Here is an 18,940-nt window from a genome sequence, read left to right as displayed (position 1 = left end):
CTAATGCACAGATAATCATGAGTAAATGTATAACTCATGAAGAATTAAACCATTAATTAATAATTACTGCATCAGCAACTAATAAAGAGTCTATATGATTAATAGATTAACTAACATGAATTGCTATTAATTCAATTATTGTGTATGAATTCCTTAATAACATATTTTATTAACTAATAGCATAAATTAATGTGTTAATTACCACAATTAGTCAAAGTTATGCACTTCAACTTCCAGTTGTCTGCTTTAATTAAGCTAAAGCAAAGGCATCATTATGTTATGGCTTTACTTGTTGGGGCACATCATTATTAACTAGTCATTCCGTAATTGTAGTAATTTGCACATGAATTTGCACTAACAATGAAGTAATTAATCATGTATTAATGCATATAAGTGTACCAGTCATATTATCAGGGAGTTGAAATACAAGGCTTTGGCTCATTCTGGTAATTAACATATTAATTCACACTATTAGTTTAAAAAATGAGTTATTATGGAATTAATCCACAATTACATATTTAATTAATAACAATTCATGCATGAACTAATACATTAACCTTACAGACTCTTAATTAGTTCATAATGTGGTAATCATTAATGAATAGCTTAGATAATCATTAGTTACACCTTAATTCACTATTATCTGTGCATTAGTTAATGCGTATTAGTGCACCCGTATTGTAAAGTGTTACCGTTATAACTATATAGTCAGGATTATATAGATATACTGTATATTCAAAAATATATTTTGCGTAATATTTCATTTTATGCAATATGGAAGAAACAAACTTTTTAGAATTTGCATGTTCAACTATTGAACACCTTGCTCTGTTTTCTGATACACCAATGGTAAATATCACAGAGAGATGGTTTTGATATTTTCATTTTCCCTGACATCATCGTATAGGCTACTCATTTTCCACTGCGAACAGTCCAACTGAGCTCATGCGAGATAAGTAAATATGAAACGTATCCCTTATTTTGCTGTAATTTTTCACAAGGACAAGATGTAGATGTTGAACGGAGATACATGAATCAGAGTCAAATGGTTTTTATTCTCTCCTCTTGGGAGAACTCGTGATAAATGTGTCTGAAAGCCTCTTGAGGGCGCTTGCGAGCTACACAACGCCTCCAATTCCAAATGATTGACACACCTGAGGATGCACATATTGAAATAATAATAATAATAAAACACAAGTGCAGGCCTGTGTTGTACAAAGTTTGATGCTTAAACAGAGCAGTTTGGTGCAGGAGAGCAAAGGGATGAAGGGATTTTGTGTCTGAGAAGCGTGATTACGTTGGGATCTGCCGGAGTCTCAGCCGGTGTGTTACCGTTGGTGTTTAGTGCTGCACGAAAGCACACATCTTATTCCCCGGCGTTTCAATGTGACAAACCCGGAGATCAGTTGGAAATAATGAACACGTTCACACACACACACACACACACACACACACACACACACACACACACACACACACACACACACACAACCTCTCCATCTTGTATTTATGATGTTCTCACAAAGGGGGAAATGTAAGTCTGTAACCGCTGTCGGAACAGGTCTGACTGGCTCCTTTGTGTTCTCCTGCTGTTCTTCTGTTTATTGGAGAGCCGGCTGATCAGAGTGTTAACTTCTGGTCACCACATATGAACTAGTCACAACGAAAAAAAAAAAGAAAAAAAAAGGTTAAAAAGAGGGAAAACAAAGGTTTTTCAAAGCCAATAAGTCAGTTTAAATTAAATCAGTTCACTTAGAAGTCATTTTGATCATTCATTAAGGCATCTTGTATCTATGTAAGAAACAACAGCTATGTAAAAAAAGCTACAAAACTAAGAAAACTAGGAAACTGATGTCCAATTTGAATGACGTATTTTTACCCATAACAAATCTCATTTGTGATCAGATTTTTGCACTAATAATAACTGCCTGTATTCTCTTTTGTCATATCAACTTTATAATAATTTATTTAGTTGAGATAACTTATTATTTTGAGTTTCTGATGGTTAAATTAATCTACTTCATTGTATTAACTCACCTTTTCCAGTTCAATCAACTTAAAATGTTAAGGCAACCTGGTTACTTACTTTTTTAAGTTAAACCAACAATATTTTTTTACAGTGCTTTTATTGAAATTGGCATGATTTTTTTTTAAGCCAACCAGGTTATTATTATTTTTTTTTAATTAAGCCAACAATATTTTTTTATAGTGTATATATATATATATTTTCTTTTTCGAATGGCGTTCACTTGCATGTACTTCACAGAAGAAATCCTTTAAAAATGTAAGTTCATTGAATTGGAACAATTTAGTTAATACAATGAAGGGAATTGATTTAATCACCAGAAACTCAAAATATTATGTTATCTGAACTACATAAATTATCTAAGTTGATTTGACAAATGAAAAAATGTTGTGATTACAAATCATGAAAATATTTTTTTTTTACAGTGTATATAGTGCAGTGATTTTGTCCATCGGGAATTGATTGGATTGATATGATTTCCTATTGGCCGATCTCATGTGAGTGACAGGTTGCCCCGCCCTCATGCCAGTAAACACAACATCAGAGAAGAGAAGTTGTTGGAAAAGGGAGGGGAAGCTGTTTTCATTTAAGATTTCATGGTAACTTTAAAAGTGTGTGCACAATAACTTCTTGCTTGCAAAATGTAACCTTCCCTCCAATGTCTTTTAATTTAACATTATGGCCCTTAGGACATTAAATATTTAATTAAATAAAGCATAAATCATCTGTTAAAGCAGGTTTTCACATCACATTTCTTTCCAAGTAAAGCGTTACCGTTTCAAACTATTTGGCAAAGAAAGAAAATTATACCCTTTTACCTTAATAGTCGAGACCATTTGAAGGCTCTTTTCAAAGAGAAGCATGTCATTACTCTTCTCTTACATTACTAAAATTATATACTGTTTTGTTGTCTCTCTTGCACAAGTCAATTCAGTTGACATTCTGCCTATGCAATTGCTGTGTATTTTCATTTTTAAATTTTCATTTTAAAGTGGCACAGAAGGGTGTATAATAAGCACATTAAAGTTAATCTGTTTACTTTCATCATATGTGGCAAGATTAAAATCATGTGCTTTGGAACAATCTATATAAAATCCCCAATGCCATCTAAACACAATGAAGTCTGTAATGATTATAAAGATACATCATGAAGTTACAAAAGAGGTCAAATGTTATTATTAGTTACCCAATCATTGTATGCGTTCAAGTAGCAGACAATGAATATGTAGAATAGCATACTACTTTTAATATTACTGCAGTATGTAGCGAGTATTCTATGCACAATATGCTAATATATGCATGTGCATTTGTAACTTAGTAGGCTGCCTTTGCTTAAATAATCAGTTTTACAGGAGAGCTAACAGCATGGACTCCTGCATCCCATAATATGTGTAGTTAGTATGCCATTGGCTTGAGAGATTTTGCTCACCTTCCTTTGCCAATTCGACACCGTGGGATTCGTTTAACTTTGCCACCTTTCAGTCGAAGGAACAATGGAAAAAAAGTGAGGAAAGGTGTTTGAGAAATTGAAACGTGACTGTTCAAAGCAATCATGTCTGAAACTTGAAGTTGGGTTAACTCACAACCAAGCACCAAGATTCCCATCACGAAAAGAACTGCAGCAATAATCAACCCTCCTTGACGCAGAGATGTGTAATCTGAAAAAAAAAAAAAAAAAAAAACACACATCATGTTATGCATAAATCAAACACGCAAACCTGGTCTAACAGTCAGAAAACACATAAAGTCGCATTCATTTTAATTCATTCATGTTTGTGTGAGGATGTCGTGGGAGACTTGAAATCATCAAGTGCAAAAGTCGGGGTTATAAACATTTTTAACTTTATCGCATTCAGAAATAATAAAACATTTATGAGCTCCCTCATCGTTTAAGACTGAATTTCACAAACATGATCATATCGCACCCCAAAATCATATATATATATATATATATATATATATATATACAAAAAAATCATGAAATATATATGCATTAATATTTGGGGAATTTGCATCTGTATTAAGTCATTATTTAGTATGTTTAATAAGCTCTTTTCCCAAGGGACTGTTGTCTGTTAGCTAATTCCTGGTTTTACCAACCCGATCTCACGACCAAGTCGTACGAATTCGACGAATGATTAAAAAGTGGCCAATTCGTAACAAATCATACGACCTCACTCGTACGAATTAATACGATTTTGCTAAATCGTACATATTTTACGAATTGGCCAATTCGTATGAATTCGTACGAATGACCTACCCCTTACCCCGCCCCCAAACCTAACCGTCACGTGGGTTTAGACAAATCATATGAATTAGTATGAGTGAGGTCGTACAAATTAGTACGAATTAGCCACGTTTTAATCATGCGTCGAATTCCTACGAATTGGTCGTGAGATAGTGTTGGTTTTACCATCCTTACTATGCGGGAGCATTTGGTATCCACAAAGCAAAACCTCACAATCACACACACACTCTCTCTCTCTCTCTCACACACACACACACGCTTTGAAGTAACAGTGAGCATCAACCAGCATAAAACACCCTTAACTGATGACTGGAACATTCAGGCACTTCTAAATCTCAGTTCCTGGGGAATGAATGCAGAACAGAGGCATCTACGGGTCACGGCTAATGAGGATATTTCTTGAACATCAGATGCCCTGTAGCTGCCCTAACAATAGGAAGTGATTGAAACAGCGACTGTCGCCAGGTCATAAGCTTTCAACTACAGCACTTGAGACAGTAATAGCGCTCATGCTCGGCACGTCTGTGCTTCTTATAAACACAATGCTTTCCACTGACAGGGAGATGGAGTTCCTCTGGTCTTTGTGTGCGGACGCACTGTCAGCGGCTCGTACGCCACTGTACCCGAAAAGCCAGCAGACAATTAACACCTTAACTGCAGAGTTGAAACTGCCACATTTCGTGATTAGTTGCTACACGAGACAGGGTTTGTTAACTAAAACGCTGCGTCCAAAATACCCCTACTTCCTTAGGCGAAAAATAATGTGCAAGCTGAGTCGTATGTCCGAATTCACAGAATTAAAAAACAACAAGAGAAAATTGCTCGGATGACCTGCTACTTCTGGCAAGATTTTGAAGTGTGCAATCGATGGACATTTTACCATCCCATGAGGCTACAGGAGAGGATTTGTGGATGAACGTGAAGCGACGCAACTGAAGCCATATCGTAGGACACATCATGACAGTAGGGACTTTAAAGTCCCCCTGTGGTGAAAATCAAGTGTTTAACGTTGGTTATATATGTCTATGTGGTGTTTTCAATATGCTTTAAGACAAACCATGTGCAAATTCGTAAGTCAACACCATTGCAGAGTATTTTCTCATTAAAAGTTCAGTGTAAAATTCAGTGAATCTCTTTGTAAACAATGAGTGACGTACACGCGCAAACGATCAGTTCGTTGGACATGATTCAGTTTGGTTCAGTTGGACATCTGATTCAGATCAGTTCAACATAGCTGTTAACAAGACGTAAAAACGATATAAATACTGTTCGTTTTCTCACACAAACCGCTCTTTTCGTGTCTTATGCCATCAATTTGTACTTACATTTACGAGTCATTAAATCATGTTTAATTTGGACTTCTCTGTTCATGTTCTTTGACGTGGACCCCCTAAACCTGCATTATATGACTGATAGACAACAACGGTTTGACCGAAAAATGTCAAAATTGAAATTACTGTGGAAACAAAGACACCTACATCTTGGATGCTCTTGAGGTAAGCTAAAACATATCAAAAATTAATTTCAAAGTGAACCATCCCTTTAACAGCCGCAAAGTAAGTTTCAAATCAAATATAGTACAGTAGCTACCTACTGTAAAGTATGCGATTTCAAAAACTATTAAGACATTTCTGTTAATCAAAGTAAAGCTGACATAAAATAAAATGTAAATATTAGTTGATAAACTTAAACTTAATGTAAATTTGAAATGATGCATTGGCAATAAATTGAAATTTAAGTTCAAGCACAAAAATTATTAACAGGAATTGCATAAAAACTAAAGACTGGTAAAACTGATATAATTAAATTAAACTTACACAAGGAACTTAAAAAAAAAACAAAAAAACATGAGATTGCTAGAAATGAAAGAAATCAAATTGAAATTAAACATAAAAAAACAAATAAAGAATACAGCTAATTCAAAATATGAAAACTGTAAAATAAATAAATAAACACTAACATGATGCTGCCACAATATCACAAAATATTTGGTCTATTAAGTGATTGAACGTTTTGATTCACACGTGATGGATGGTAAAACACCACAGTAATCTGATCACAGTGTTGTTTTAGTATTATTTATACTATTATAGCATTTAGTACCAATTTAAAGTAGATTTTTTAAAATATTTTCAGTAGTTTTGTCATTTCTATTCGTTTAAAAAAATATAATATATATATATATATATTTTTTTTATTTTTTATTTTAGTTTTAGTTCTAACTCATTCACTAACAGTTAATAGTTAAATGTTGTTTGGTTAAAAATAACAACACTTAAAAACACTAACACACCTCTTCCCAAAAAACATGATTTATAATGTATCATCCACGTCTGTAGCACAATCGGTGTGGGGGTGATTTACAGGCAAACGTTTAATGCTTCAAGTGAGGGGTTCCAGTGGTAATTGTGATGTCTGCATTAGTAAGCACTATTAATTACTGAATGATTAAATAGATACTTACTGTAATTAAAGGGCTCATCCCATCTCTTATCTGTTGAGAAAAACATACAAATGTAAGTTTTCGCATAATAAACAAGATCTGAAGACTGCCTATAAAATGTAAATGGACTCTATCATTTTTATGATATGCAAAATAAGCTACTAGAATATGTGTGGGTGTGTGTTGGCATATTCGTGTTCACTGTGATGGATCCATGACCTGCTGCTTCTAATGGGATGACACAATTAGAGAACTTTTCCTTTAACCCGTCCACCTTAAATTACCTCCAACACAAATATATATGATCCAGTTAGGGTTGAGCCAATGGGATGATGCTTATGCAAATTACTTAATGACTTAATGGTAAAAAAGCAGAGGAGAGAGACTGAAATGGGTCATTCATATTTTAATATTATGCCAACGCCATGACGGAATTTAAAGGGATGTCTAACCCGAAAAGGATGTAATGAAAAATATGCCATTATTTATTCACTATCATGTAAATTCTAACTAATTGTTTTTGTTTGAATTAATTAATTATCACTACCAAGAAGATGGTGACTGGGGGACCATTTTAGTACAGTGAACTCATTGTCATGTTCAAGAAACCAATTTGAAATGATTCGAGCTTTGTGACATGTTGCATTATCCTGCTGGAAGTAGCCTTCAAAGGATGGGTACATGGTGGCCATAAAGGGATGGACATGCTCAGAAACAATGCTCAGGTAGGCCGTGGAATTTAAACGAAGTCCAATTGGCACTAAGGGGCCTAAAGTGTGTCAAGAAAACATCCCCCACACCATTATACCTCCACCACCATCCTGCACAGTGGTAACAAGGCACGATGGATCCATGTTCTCATTCTGTTTGTGACTCTACCATCTGAATGTCTCAACATAAATCGAGACTCATCAGACCAGGCAACATTTTTCCAGTCTTCAACTGTCCAATTTTGGTGAGCTCTTGCAAATTGTAGCCTCGTTTTCCTATCTGAGAGGAGATGAGTGGTACCCGGTGGGGTCTTCTGCTGTTCTAGCCTTTAGGTGAGTGTATATATATATATATATTACTGGCACAAGGGGAAACTGCCACCTTCAATATATCAATTTATTATGAGTGAAGATTCATTATAAGCAGAAGTTGAGGAATATGAGAAAGTTTACCCCACACTGTTACTTTGGTGGTGGTGGTGGTCGTGGTGGTTTTGACGGCAGTCGCTATGAGAAAAAGAGAGGTAGAGAAGGTCAGGGAAAAAGACAAGGAGAGAAACCTAATCTAGCATGTACACTCTTTCCTCAAACTCACAAAATTGTGAATAGGAGTGAGCTTTTGAATGCTGTTTTTGTCCATAAATGTAAGTTGACAGCAAAGACTTTCGGAGTGAAAAGCAGACGCTTCCCCTTATCTCAATCCTATGCATTTGTCCGTAATTGCCTCTAATTAAATTCCAGCAGAACTCGTTCTCTGTCCGGCCCTGTCTTTCAAATTCAATTCTTGCATATTTCAATGGCACCACTCTCCCAGGATATATGGTTGGTTGATTCTTCATAAAGCATATCAGCTCTCCACGACAGTGCTCCGCAATCCCGCGGAAAATGCCGCATTATCTTTAAGCCTCTCAGCATGGAAAGAGCGTTAAACATTTTCTAATTACCTGCTAATTAGTTTCTAAGTTATGTGTGCCCTTGATATGAATTGCATGAGTAAAGAGGAAGCCTCTCAGCTATTCATGCAATCCTCGGCTCGGTTACCCTCCCCCAATCCCGCAATCCCACACTGAAAATCCTTCTGTTTGAGCGGGTTTTACCGAAGCTGTACATGTACTTCAGTCAAAGCTTACGCTGTGCGGCAGACGTCTTGTTGGGGGTCACGGCGGAGGTCACAGTTGAGATGTTTGTGTTCGCCACAGGTACGGTGAGGTTTATCTGCTGTGGACTCATTGTCACCCCTGTCGCATTCAGGTTAACTGGAGGAACGAGGAGAACACTTTTGTGATTGAATTGCATTTGAGATTTGAGACGGTTATATAAATCGAAACAAACAACCCTGGTTCATTATGCCATCAGAAATCAATTCTTTCTGAGACAGATCAAACTTTATGAATGTTATCAAGGTAAGGGAGACCAGGGAATGTCGTTACACATTGTGTACTTGATCTGTAACTCAGTTTAGCTCTATTGGAAACACTTTCAGATTCAAAACAGCAAACAAAGCATTAAAAAAAAAGAGATAACAATTCTATAACACATATTAGGGAATCCTGGGATTGCAATGCAGGGAAATACAATTAAAGTCCTACCATGACCCATGGGTCCAGTGGTGTTGGACAGAGGTGCATCACTTTCTGGTGGCGTTGCGGTGGTTTCGGTCACATTCTCAGCAGCATAATCTTCACAGACAGAAAAAGACACACATTTTTGCTTTGTTGAGTAAAATAAATCATCTACTTCTTTAAAGAAAAAAGTTTGGGTGGAGAAATCTTGTGTAGGTGACTATCTATACGTCTGGTCATTTGGATGCTGATCATGCTCTCACATATTCTGGAGTTGCCTTAAAGAAAGTTTTCTGGGATACTGTTCAAGATCTTGGGATATTGATTTCCCTGGGGAATTTTCAACAATGTGCCTTGGCACCAATTCAAATATTATTTTGAAGGCTGATTGCTATCTTATGATATTATTTATAGTGTCTAAAAAGACCAGAAAAGGGGCATTAGCGAACCCCCTATCTATTGAATGGATGAACTGACTTATAATTTTAAAACTTAAAAAATATGAGTTTCAAAGTAACAGTGAGAAATTAAAGGTGTTATATGAATACGAAAAAATAAAAAAAAATAAAAAGATAATAAAGAAGACTCCAAACAAAATATTGTGAAGTTTTAAATGCATACATTTGTGTATTATAAACAATGAGGGCTTAAAGGAGTAGTTCACATTAAAAACACTTTTGCTGATAATTTACTCACCCCCATGTCATCCAAATGTCATTCTTTCTTCAGTCGAGGTTTTTGATGAAAACAAACATTCCAGGATTTTTCTCCATATAATGGACTTTATTGGTACTGCACCAAACGGTTCAAGTTCCAAAAGACACTTTCAGTACAAACTGCAAACTGTTCAAAGGGCTTTAAACGATTCCAGACGATGAATAAGGGTCTTATCAAGTGAAACGATCGCTCATTAATAACACAATTTATGTTTTATAAGCTCAAATGGTCCACTTGCTCTGATCTGTGATGCATGTTCGTGACTCTCCTGTGAAATGACTCTCCTCTGAAAAAGAATGACTCTCCTCTCAAAATGAATGAATCTTTTTTCGTGTCATTTGGTTAATGCAACGAACAAAATGAATGAATTTTCATTTTGATGAACGAGTGCATCACAGAACAGAGCAAGGCGACCATTTGAGCTTATAAAACTTAAACTTTGTTATTTATTTATTAAATGAGCGATCGTTTCGCTTGATAAGACCCTTATTCATCATCTGGAATCGTTTAAAGCCCTTTGAGCAGTTTGCATTTTGCACTGAAACTGACTTTTGGACCTTGAACCATTCCCATTGAAGTGCATTATATGGAGAAAAATCCTGGAATGTTTTCAACAAAAACCTTCATTTCTTTTCGACTGAAGAAAGAAAGACATGGACATCTTGGATGACATGGGGGTGAGTAAATTATCAGCAAAAGTAAAAAAAAGAAAAAAAGAAAGTGAACTAGGCCTACTCCTTTAAATACAGAGTAATCAACGGAAAACAGAACAGGTGCTTAAATCAATTAACAACCAAGGAAACTAACGATGACTATATTATACTATAATTATAATTATATTATATTAACCTTAAACTGTCAAATTAAGAATAAATATATATGGGCCTATTACAGAGGGAGTGAGCGAGAATGTGATAGGCTGTGTTCAGTGGCACTCTCATTAAGACCGTACATCTGAGATTGTCACAAGACGATATGAGATTTATTTTTTTATAGAGCATAACCAACATCTCCATCTGACACCATAATGACTTATGAGTGTTTAAATAACACATTCAGCACAATGATGGTGGCTGGCTTCACAGTTCAAGATTACACATGCAGCAGATGAATGCAAATGTATTCTGAGTCTGGCATAATAACAGCGTGGTGATGTAGAGTGCAGTGGTTTGTAATGAAGGCCGGCCTCTCATAGACCCTGCCACAGAACAAGGACTAATTGTGGTCTAGCAGAGATGAGTCGCAGCATTTTTTGTGTGCATTTTCCGGCTACGCAGTTTTTCCAATGAATCCCTTCACAAGATGAATGGCCACATGAGACTGAGCAATCCTACTGGCAAACGCTGTGATTATTGCAGAAAGGCTATAATCAATCTTTTATCTGAAGTTTTCATCTAAAAAAAAAAAAAGCCCACATATTAGACCCGCTGGTCATTTGTGGTTTTTGGTAATGTAGGATTTTATTAAAAATAGGCTTTATCAGATTATGCTGACAAATGTTTATAGTGTACAGCCCACGTGTAACGTAATTAAAAAAGATGGAGTGTGTGTGTGTGTGTAAGAGAGAAATAGAGAGGAGCAGGAGAGTGAAAACTCACTTCTGAAGATGAGTAACAGAAAAAAGGACATCCCTCGCAACATAATCTGAAAGAGAGAAAACACTTACAATCACAAACAAGTTATACTTAGAAAACATGTGTTCCATGTACAAAATGACATCTGCTGTTATTTACAGCCCGTTCTCTTCCCAAGGCTTCATCTAACTGACGCTTTTGACAATGCATCAACATCCGACGCTTTAGGCACCCTTTAGGGTCAGTTAGATGACGCTATCCTTGTGGTCTAGCCCTAACCCTACCACAAGACCTAAAACCTACCTGAGTCATCTAAGGCCATGTGTCCACCAAAGTGTTTTTCCACGCACCTGGCGTATGTTTTCAATTGTTTTCAATGGGAGCGCCACGTTTTTTAAACGTCATGAGCGTACCGAGGCACTGAGCGTTTTTTTCACGCTGAAGCGCCGAGCGCCCAGCGTTTTTACTGGTCGCTGGGAGTTGAAAAATTTTCAACTTTGGATAAAACGCACACTCTAAAAAATGCTGGGTTGTTTTAACCCAACTTTGGGTCAAATATGGACTAACCCAGCCGTTGGGTTAAATTTTTACATTACATTTTTAACCCAACATTTCGGGTTTGTCCATATTTGACCCAAAATTGGGTTAAAACAACCCAGCATTTTTTAGAGTGCAGCGTTTATCACTGTCACTTTTTAGCCAGCCGTCCAATCACAGTGGAGGAGAGGCGGGACTAATACCACACCGACCAACTGTCACAACATTCAAACTGCTGCGGATATTCTGTATCATATAGCAACGAAACGTCTCAATGGAAAAAACGCTGCGCTGCCAAAAAAACACTCTCAAGCGCCCAAAAAACAGCGTCTTCAGCAGAGCGTCTAGCGTTTTCAGCTGGATAAAAACGCTTTGGTGGACACACGGCCTAACTGACGCTAAAGGTAAAGCGTCAGTTAGATGACGCCCTAGGATAGCGGTATCTAACTGACATTAAAGGTTGCCTAAAGCGTCGGATGTTGACGCATGATCAAATGTGAAATTCCCCTTTTACAACCCATACTTCTAGATTGTGACTTTTTAAATATGTGAGAAACATGTTTGATCACACTTTAATTTAGGGAACTCATTTACTGTTAAACTCATAATTTACTGTAATAAGTTATAACCTTTACTAATTTACCTTTAGTAGGTTTTTGTTGTAGTGGATATGTTTAGGTATTGAGGGATGTAGAATATGGTCATGCAGAATGAGGCATTAATATGTGCTTTGTAAGCCAATAATATGCAAGCTAATAAGCAACTTAGTAAGAATTGGTCCCCAAACTTGTAAGCTTATTCATTATGGGGTTGTATGGATGGTTGGATAGTATACAAAGGTGTGTTATATACCTAAATGAACCGGACTAAACGGGAGTTAGCAAAGACAAAGTCTAAATGCACTAGTCAAAAGTTCGATTTTTTTTTCTTTTTTATTTATAAAAAAATAAAAATTTATATAAAAAATTATATTTATATAAAAAATTATTATAAAAATTTATTTATTTTATTTTTTATATATAAATTAGTATTTATATTCACCAAGGATGTATTAAATTGATCAAAAGCGACAGAGATTTATTTTTTAAATGAATGCTGCTGTTGAACTTCGTATTCATCAACAAATCCTAACAATTGAAAAGAATATTAATCGGCATATTAGTTTATTACAACATTAGTAATAACAATATCAAATGTTTCTTGAGGGTTAAAATCAGCAGATTCAAATTATTTCTGAAGGATCACGTGACACTGAAGACTGGAGTAATGATGTTGAAAATTCAGCTTTTCATTACAGGGATAAATTGCATTTTAAAATAGAAATAAGTTATTGTAAATTGTATTAATATTTCACAATATTTCTGTTTTTACAGTAGTTCTGATAATATAAATACAGCTTTTGTAAGCAGGAAAGACTTCTTTCAAAAACATTTTAGATTTAATTTTGAATATTTAGCAACCATGTGTGTCATTGTTGCCCGTAAACATTCTGCCCATGTAATGAGAGCGTTTGAGATGAAAGGTCTTGACATTTCCCAACGTTACCATTAGCCAATCAATTCTGAGATGTGGTTGTTTTAGAAATGTGTGCCTTTTGATCCATTAAAGCCAAACAATAGAAGGCTTCCAGTGTTTCTGATGGGAGGGGTTACTTAGCAACAGTGCTTAATACAAACACTGGATTATGACAAATCAGATGACAGGCCGCCATTACAGTCACCAAGCTCTCCATTAGTATAATCAAACTACTGCAGGACCAAAATACAGCAATCCTGTATAGGTGTGGAGAACAGACTGCGGCAGACTTGGCCAAAACTCACGGCTTTGAATATGAACCAATGATGGCCGAGTAATAGGGTGTCAAGTGGGGTAAGATGTGCCACTGGGTAAACTGCGTCATCCCTATATTAAGAAAACTGTGCACATATATTTAAAAATGATTTGTTACAAAGATGCACACCAAAATGATAAGTTACCATTTTTTCCATGTTAGATTTTCTATGCAAGTTAATAAAAGCCATGAATTCTTTAAATATATATATATATATATATATATATATATATATTAAACAATTTAAAATAAATGTTTCTATATTAATATATTTAAAATGTAATTTATTCTTGGGATCAAAGCTGAATTTTGAGTATAATTTCACCAGTCTTCAGTGTCACATGACCCTTCAGAAATCATTCTCATTGGCTGATTTGCTATTCAAGAAACATTTATGATTATTATAATCGATGCTTAGTGCTGCCTACTATTTTTAGGATCCTTTGATTAATTTGAAAGTTCAAAAGAACAGCATTATGCAAAATATAAATGCAAAAATCTAGTTTTCACTTTTAAATGCATTCTTTCTCAATAAAGTTCACTTTTAAATGGTAGTTTAGCTGTAATGTAAACTTTGTCAAATGCTTCGGGGTAAGTTGTGCCAGTGTCAAAACATACAGTGATACCGAGATTTGCATTTAAATGCAGTATATAATGTTGCATCTTGTATACAAGTATTTTTTTTTCAAATAATGTGAAGGAGAGGCGGTTTTAAAACGTTAAGTAACATTACTAAATGCACTAATTACTTATATCACAAATAACAGACAATCAGTAACAAGCAATACAGATGTGTTTATTTATTTATTTTTTGAGTTGAAGTTGAAGTTATCGCACTGTTTGAATAGTTTCATGTTTTCTGCTCTGATTAGGTGACAATCGCAATACATTGTGCAATGATCTGCACGCAGAAACAGCTTCCTCTAAGCCGGAAGAAATGTGTCCCAATGTATGTTCAGCACATGGAGAACACAACCCACCAGGAAGCCTTTGTATCGAACTCAAGTTAGAAACTTAATTAAGACAAGTAATGACTGTTGACATGCCAAAAGATGATTAATGCATCATATCAAGGCTTTAGTCAAACATTTTCTGAATAAATGAGCAAAAACTGTAGTACCAAAAAAAAAAAAACTACACATAGTACTCTGCACTACTTCCTGTAAAGAGTAAACTGCTGCAGGTGTCATCACTGAATATTCACATTAAGTTAGCGTTGCAGAGTTGAACGTTTAGAACAAGCTAATCATTCCTATCTTTTATAACACTATTGAATGCAGAGATGATTCTGATTCACAAATAAATGGAGTGAATTTCTCAACGGATCGATCTATTAATGCCTGGAGACTGCAATAGTAACATTCATAACAAGGTGTTAATTAATTAAACACTGAATAATTGCAAGAGTGTCAGTGACATCAATTTCATGTTAAATATATCAATGTGATATAGTACTAAACTATGCCTATTTTCTTTCTGATTATGGAGTGAAACATAACCTATACCATTATGAAACACAGAGAAGCCTCGAAGCCTATCTTTTCAAACTATTCCAAACACTCGTAATATACTACACATTTATTTGTCCCTTTTCATAAATTCGAATCTTTTATTTTGTGGCCTCCAAGACCTTTTTTTCATTAGAAGTAGCCACTTTGATATATGGAGGGCGAGCCTGTATTGAACTGTGGCTGTGTAACTGCAGGTGAGTGAATGTGTTTACCTGTTTCTAAAGACAGATCGTCCTCTGGGTCTTACATGATCGATGGATCAGATAAACCGAAAGGCTGGTCCAGGGTGACCTCACATGCTTGGAGCACGTGTGCCTTCAACTAAGCATATCTCTACTTCTCTCTCTTTCACTATTGCTTTGTATTTCATCCTCACCAAGATCGAAATCTCCTAAAACAAGTCTACCTACAAATATTGACTGCTTTATTTGACTTACCTTGATGCTCATTTTGATCTGGCGTATCACATCCAATCAGATTTGAACAGTGTGCAGCATCTGTGGGTTTCTCATAACTGAGAGAAAATGGAAGTTGGGTAAAGGATTGACCACGCCCTTGTTGAACTTCCTCTAACGCTCAGTGGTTCTCACTGGTGCCGAGGCCTCTCACTCCATCCACATCTGCCAGCCCTCTTTCATGCCCGTCTCATCAGCTATTGTCTACAATTCAAACTGTGTTCATGCCAGCCTCCCTCACATTGTGCGTGTTTCATCACTAACTCATTGCCTAAGCAGCTCACTCAGCTGCACGTCTGTCCATTCGAAATCTACCATGAGATCAAAATAAAGTCTGTATTATCTAGAACACAAATTAAAATCAATTTAATATATATTTTTTTGTTATTACCAATGTAGAAAAAACAACACATTTGCTGAGCAAGTTTCATTTGTCAAGAAAATGTGAACGTTTAAAAACCATCGAACTCTTCGCGTTCAATGAAATGAATGTACTATATTTAGTTTGATAGTGTTTTTGAATTACTAGTTTGTATTTTTAGGTGATTTTATTGAACAAAATTATATTTATGCAGGAGTTATTATCCATTTATTCAGTTTTTGAGCATAGACCTAAAATTAACATTTCTAACTTAAACTGTCTAGATCTTGAGTGATAAGTTTGGTGTCTTTTTATAGCTCACACCTTAAAGGAGAACTCCGTTCAATTTCAACATTGAGCTTATTTTTAAATTATTATTATTATTATTATTATTATTTTGCTGTCAGTACAGACAAAAACGACAAAAATCGCTGTTGCCTACACCGTGTTATCATCTTTTTAAAATTTTCACCCTGTTGACTTCAATGGGGCATGTTATAAACCTGCTTTTAGCCTCTTAACATCCTTGATTTGTCATTACGAGTGCACGGCCATGTGAGAGGTGTTATTAAGAGTGACCACTGTCAATATGACTGCAGTAGATGTGAAAGATATGAATAACAATGATGTCAAAGCCCACAGGTCAAAGCCCACAGTAGTCGATTGTCGAGTTCATGTGCGCGATCAATGGTGAATATAATCTAATGTTTTTCAACATGAAGTATGGATCTCAATCATATTAAAGGGTCATATAAGTCATATAAGTTAATATGAATCTTTAGGGTCTAAATGAAAACTTTGCAATATACTTTTATTAAAAAAATCTCATTAGAATTGTAAGAAAACACAAATTTTACCTGGTCAAAAATAGCTATGTTTTCAGCACGCCGTTTCAGTGCATATGCCTTTAAATGATAATGAGCCTTGCTCAATTCACCCCGCCCCTCTGTTCTTTTTGATAATTATGATTAAATAAATCAGTGGTTTTGACACAACGCACATGGAGTGTTGCCTTGACATCAGTTGAAGGTATATTTTGGAAAGAGAATGGCAGCGGGAGTCTCTGAGGACACATCTGTGCAACCGTATCAGTCAGACCCAGAACAAGATGGCGGCCCGAAGAAGTTGGACAATTAAGGCTTGAACAGGACGTTTCTGAATGGCAGGGTAACATTAGAGTAACTTAGTGAGATGTGTGAACGCTATGTGTTTACTGATGTATACGTACTCAATGACCATAACGTGTTGTTCATTATCAACATGACATCATGACTTTTGCGTAAACATATACGCCACTTTCGAGTCAGGTGGCGTGTTATCTCTACGCATTTTGAGCTATCCGCGTGTATCCGCGTGTATGCGTGTATGTCTACGCCATTGACGTCCGCGTCATTCCGCGTGTCTGTACACGCAGTCAAATCTCCAGTCATAAATGCCATTAACCCCAGTGACGGTTAAGTTTAGGGATGGGGTTGAGGTAAGTCATATCTTTTTTTTACCTTGGATGGTAAGGGAACAGTCATGAATGCCATTAACCCCAGTGACGGTTAGGTTCAGGGACGGGGTTGAGGTAAGTCATATATTTATATAACGTTAAGTTTAACGGCGTTCATAAACACGCTGAAAGGCGATTATGCGTCTTGATAGCACGCCAAAAATGGAAATACAAATTGGCGTGGCATACACACGCTACTTCATGAGATCAGTCTGTCATTATAAATGTGGGATTATGAATTATATTGAACGTTGTACAGAGAAAACCTTCCGCAATGTATCCTGAGTGTAAACCTTAGCCGCAGTCATCGTGAAGCGTGCAAGCGATTTGCAAAGATTAATATAAAGGTTAATAAAACTTTACACTCACTTCTTCTGGAGGTGCAGCGGGAACACAAATAGTTGGTACCGATTGTTTTTCAGGAGTAAGTTAGCTTCTTAGCAAAACCAGCTTTATATTGATCCTCGTTTATAAAGCAGTCTTGCGCAAACATGAGAGCATTGTCATTGCTCATGGGGAACATTCCCTTCGAAAACAAAACTCAGCCACTGCGTCTTCAGCGGTTCGGATTTAGGAAGATCAAGACTGCTGTGTTCGCTATTGCATTTAAAGGGACAGACACAAAAAACAGTGCGTTTTTGCTCAACCTCAAAAACATTCAAAAAAGTGATGTTATGTGCTATATAAAAATATCTGTGGGGTATTTTGAGCTAAAACTTCACATATACACTCTGGGGATAACAGAGACTTATTTTACATCTTGTGAAAATCTTGTACCACCCCTTTAAGTATCAACTTTTTCAAATGAAATTTCTATTAAAAAAAAGAATGTTACGTATAAGATTCATATGAGATAACTGCTGATATAAGGTCTATATCATTAAAAAGGTAAATAAAGTTCTATCACTATAAGTGTCTAAAGATTTATGTTGAATACACATCGTTCAGATAGGGAGCATTGAAAGGAGTTGTTGAAAAATGCTTGATTTCATTTACGATTAAAAAAGTAAAGTTGTAAATAAAACAGATCAATGTGGTGTGTTTTACAAGAGAATACTATTTTAGGATTTCCGCTTCAAAATCCAATGCATAATTCAACGTGTTACGTGATTCTTTGTAATTATTATTATTATGAGGAAAAATTGTTTGAAAATTGCTTGAAATTAAATCTGACTTGACCGTATGCTTTGGTATCTTTATAACTTGTAAAGCAGAAGACTTAAACAAAAATCTAATTTGTTCGCCATTCAATAATATTACATTAATGTAACAATATAGTAGAAATAGCTGCGATATTAAAGATTTTATTAGAGAATATTTTCTCTTAGTTTGCACTCTTCTCCATAACCTGAGAGTGACATGCAGCAATATACAGAGTTCTCTGAAATCGAGAGGAAGGAAACCACGTAACCACAGCTTAATGTGGTAACGAAATAGAACACTACGTTCCAGAGGTTGTCATGACAGCAA

At 35.7% G+C, this 18,940-nt stretch overlaps 1 protein-coding gene across 2 annotated transcripts; it reads right to left on the bottom strand.

The window, feature by feature from the left end:
* Window positions 1-1,035: 1,035 nt before the first annotated feature.
* fxyd5 (FXYD domain containing ion transport regulator 5) lies at window positions 1,036-15,821 on the bottom strand. 2 transcript variants are annotated; one of them, XM_039670933.2, is made up of 9 exons: window positions 15,597-15,809; window positions 11,305-11,350; window positions 9,017-9,106; window positions 8,558-8,683; window positions 7,881-7,934; window positions 6,739-6,768; window positions 3,610-3,684; window positions 3,456-3,501; window positions 1,036-1,653 (listed from the first exon to the last, which is right to left on the bottom strand). In XM_039670933.2, exons 1-9 carry the CDS (start codon window positions 15,606-15,608, stop codon window positions 1,629-1,631), a joined length of 504 nt encoding a protein of 167 aa, XP_039526867.2. In that variant the 5' UTR covers window positions 15,609-15,809; the 3' UTR covers window positions 1,036-1,628. The 2 variants fall into 2 exon arrangements, with proteins under 2 accessions (XP_039526867.2, XP_039526869.2); XM_039670935.2 differs by lacking the exon at window positions 7,881-7,934 and having other exon boundaries at window positions 15,597-15,821.
* Window positions 15,822-18,940: the final 3,119 nt, after the last annotated feature.

Source organism: Pimephales promelas, chromosome 16 (assembly GCF_988280905.1).
Source record: "Pimephales promelas chromosome 16, fPimPro1.hap1.1, whole genome shotgun sequence".
NCBI lineage: Eukaryota > Metazoa > Chordata > Actinopteri > Cypriniformes > Leuciscidae > Pimephales > Pimephales promelas.
The sequence above is the reverse complement of the archived record's forward strand: the minus strand, read 5'-3'. Positions and strand labels throughout refer to the sequence as shown.

What these genes read in the sequence shown, in the direction of transcription:
- fxyd5 (XM_039670933.2), bottom strand. An exon ending in CACTGGACCCATGGGTCATG is followed by an intron (nt 8,684 to 9,016) that starts GTAGGACTTTAA and finishes TCGTTCCTCCAG; the next exon opens with TTAACCTGAATGCGACAGGG. An exon ending in TGTCGAATTGGCAAAGGAAG is followed by an intron (nt 1,654 to 3,455) that starts GTGAGCAAAATC and finishes CGTTGTGACTAG; the next exon opens with TTCATATGTGGTGACCAGAA.